This window comes from Chiloscyllium plagiosum, chromosome 10 (assembly GCF_004010195.1).
Source record: "Chiloscyllium plagiosum isolate BGI_BamShark_2017 chromosome 10, ASM401019v2, whole genome shotgun sequence".
Lineage (NCBI taxonomy): Eukaryota > Metazoa > Chordata > Chondrichthyes > Orectolobiformes > Hemiscylliidae > Chiloscyllium > Chiloscyllium plagiosum.
The window spans coordinates 74,545,589-74,549,378 of NC_057719.1; the positions used below are offsets into that span (position 1 = coordinate 74,545,589).

General features: G+C 41.8%; 1 protein-coding gene across 1 annotated transcript in view; it reads left to right on the forward strand.

Annotated features, from left to right (window-relative positions):
- Window positions 1-3,790, forward strand: part of slc10a1 (solute carrier family 10 member 1) — a 20,342-nt gene that overhangs the window by 2,691 nt on the left and 13,861 nt on the right. Inside the window, exons 2-3 of the mRNA XM_043698098.1 lie at window positions 1,465-1,666; window positions 2,162-2,340. Coding sequence (XP_043554033.1) covers window positions 1,465-1,666; window positions 2,162-2,340 — 381 coding nt within the window. The remainder of the gene's footprint in view (window positions 1-1,464; window positions 1,667-2,161; window positions 2,341-3,790) is intronic.

Here is a 3,790-nt window from a genome sequence, read left to right on the forward strand (position 1 = left end):
TACCATGGGGAACTTTATCAAATGCCTTACTAAAATCCATGTATACTACATCCACTGCTCTACCCTCATCCACATGCTTGGTCACCTCCTCAAAGAATTCAATAAGACTTGTAAGGCAAGACCTACCCCTCACAAATACGTGCTGGCTGTCCCTAATCAAGCAGTGTCTTTCCAGATACTCATAAATCCTATCCCTCAGTACCCTTTCCATTACTTTGCCTACCACTGACGTAAGACTAACTGTCCTGTAATTCCCGGGGTTATCCCTATTCCCTTTTTTGAATAGGGGCACAACATTCGCCACTCTCCAGTCCCCTGGTACCACCCCCATTGACAGTGAAAACGAAAAGATCATTGCCAACGGCTCTGCAATTTCCTCTATTGCTTCCCACATAATCCTAGGATATATCACGTCAGGCCTCAAGTTTTCCAAAATGCCCAACACATCTTCCTTCCCAACAAGTTTCTCTTCTAGCTTACCAGTCCGTTTCACTCCTCTTCAACAATACGGTCCCTCTCATTTGTAAATACTGAAGAAAAGTACTCATTCAAGACCTCTCCTATCTCTTCCGACTCAATACACAGTCTCCCACTATTGTCCTTGGTCGGACCTACCCTCGTTCTCGTCATTCTCATGTTTCTCACATACGCATAAAATGCCTTGGGGTTATCCTTGATCCTACCCGCCAAAGATTTTTCATGCCCTCTCTTAGCTCTCCTAATCCCTTTCTTCAGCTTCCTTCTGGCTATCCTGTATCCCTCCAACGCTCTGTCTGAACCTTGTTTCCTCAACCTTCTTCCTCTTTATAAGACATTCAACCTCCCTCGTCAACCAAGGTTCCCTCACACGACAATCTCTTCCCTGCCTGACAGGTACATACATATCAAGGACACGTCGTATCTGTTCCTTGAAAAAGTTCCACATTTCCACGACATCCTTCCCTGACAGTCTATGCTCCCAACTTATGCTCCTCAGATCCTGTCTTACAGCATCGTATTTACCCTTCCCCCAATTGTAAAACCTACCCTGTTGCACGGACCTATATCTCTCCATAACCAAGGTGAAAGTCACAGAATTGTGGTCACCATCACCAAAATGTTCACCCACTAACAAGCCCATCACTTGTCCCGGTTCGTTACCAAGGAAATTTACAAAAGGAAATTTGTCATTGTCACTTAGTCTGGCCTACATGTGATCCCACCCATACAGCAATGTGTTTGACTCTTAACTGCCCTCTAGGAAATCCAGATAGGCAACAAATGCTGGCCCAGCCAGTGATGCCCACAATCCATGAGCAAATTTTTAAAATTCCTCTGTAAAGATTACACTATCAAGGAAGAGGTACCTATTAGTTAGCATTGTTAATATCAGTAATATTGTATTTCAGAATTGGTGACTGAATTGTTTATGGCTAATCTTTGCTGAAACTTTATCTAACATTGTCTCTCTTATTATCCCGACAGTATTGTGATGACCACATGCTCTACAGTACTAGCACTTGGCATGATGCCTCTCCTTCTTTATCTCTATTGCAAAAACCTATCACTGGCAAGTAAAGTCCCATACAGAGGGATTTCCATAACCCTGGTCTTAATGCTCATCCCTTGTGGCATTGGCATCTTCCTCAATGACAAGTATCCAAAGTACTCAAAGACAATAACTAAAGTAAGAGATTTGATAATTTGCCAGCATGGTATCTTCTCTGTTTGTTTTCTGTTAAAATAGTTCAAAAATTAAATGAATCCTAACTTAAATGATGCTTTTCAATGATAACATGTGGCAGTTTTCTCATCAGTTAAGTAAATCTGTGTGGGATCCTCTCTATAACATCAATGCATTATGTGCAGGCCAGTTCTCCATACAGGTCTGATTCAGACTTAACATGGCCTAACTATTCCTAGGTTAGCTTGTTGCAGAGAATATGGGAAAAGCCTCCTTTTACTGCATTGGTTTAAAGGTTCAGTCTGAATGCTAATGCTGAGGAAAACAATCTGAACATCTTAACAGGCTTCTTGGAAGTTGCACCATTTGCCTGAGTTGCAGTGGAAGGGTAATTGTGGTATGTCAGTAACTACAGATGGACTCTTGGTATTTGGGCTATTGAGAACTTGTTTCATTCAAAGCATTTTGTTTCATTAAACTTGCATGTTTCTCTTTCAGGCAGGCCTGTTCATTCTTCTTATCGCAGGAATAATAATTGGCATCTTGTCAGGAATGTCAATTGGGACCAGTCTCTGGATGCTTTTCTCCTCTCACCTACTTGCTACCACAGCACTCATGCCCGCTATAGGATATACTTCCGGATATGTCCTCTCATATCTATGCAGGTTACCGGAAAGGTAACGTGTGCAATTAATTGCGGTAGAAACAGTTTTGTCTTAGCAATTGAAATGGTTGTCTTTTGTCCATTCTTGTAACACTAACTGAGGCATAAAACTTTAATTGCATAGATTTAAATTAGGTACAATGAGAGTGCATGTCAGAAGCTTTACCACACCTTCATTAGAAAAGAAAACCACAAATATCTGGTTGAAAGTCAAGCTGAATGTTTGGCTTCTATTAGGGGCTGTCAGTAACACAGAGAGCTACCTGAATGTTCTTGATTCAGAAGAAAGTAGGAACTAATTCTAAAATAAAGTATATCTATTCACATCTGTTTCAGATGACCCCGCAACAGAATGTCCAGGGTGAAATATTAGAGAGTTATATGTTCATATTTTTGGATATCATTAATATGAAAATACAAATTCAGAGCAAGATTAGGCCGTCAGATCATAAGACCATAAGACAAAGGAGCAGAATAAGGCCATTCAGCCCATTGGGTGTGTTCCATCATTCAATCAAGACTGATATGTTTCTCCATGCCGTTCCCATCCCTTGTCCCCATCACCCTTGATTACCTTTACCAAGCAAGAACTTATCTATCTCTGTCTTAAAGATATTCAATGACTTGGCCTCCACCGATTTGGCTGAAGAAATTCCTCCTCATTTCAGTTCCAAAGGTCGGCCTTTCACTCTGAGGCATCCCTTGGGTCCTCGTCTCTCCTGATAGCGGAAACATCTCTAGATCCACTCTATCCAGGCCTCTCAGTATTCTATAAGATTCAATTAGATCCCCCCCTCCCCCATCCTTCTAAACTCCATTGAGTACAGACCCAGAGTACTCAACCACTATGCGTATGACAAACCCTTCATCCCCAGGGTCATCCTTGTTAACCTCCTTTGGACCCCTCAAACACCAGTCCATGCTTCCTTAGATACGGGGCCCAAAACTACTCACAATATTCGGAATGCAGTCGAACCAGACCCTTATACAGTTCAGGTGACACATCCATGCTCTTGTATTCTAGCCCTCAAGCCTGCTCTGCCATTTAGCTGATCTGACTGTGGACTATTCCCTCCACCTGTTGACTCCTTCCTCTGCCTTAAAGATGTCCAGCAACCCTGCCTCCACTTCTCCCAAGTGCGGCATGTTCCGCAGTTGCATAAACCCCTGAGACAAAAAATATTTTCCTTACCTCCATCTTAAATCCATCTTAAAGTCAGGAAATCTATCAAAGAAAAAGAGAGATCCTATAAAGTGGTCATGAGCACTGGGAAATCAGAAGATTGGGAAGGCTACAAAAACAAACAGAGGATAACAAAGAGAGAAATAAGGAAGGAGAGGATCAAATATGAAGGTAGGCTAGCCAGTAATATTAGAAATGATAGTAAAAGTTTCTTTCAATACGTAAGAAACAAACGACAGGCAAAAGTAGACATTGGGCCACTTCAAACTAATGCTGGAAG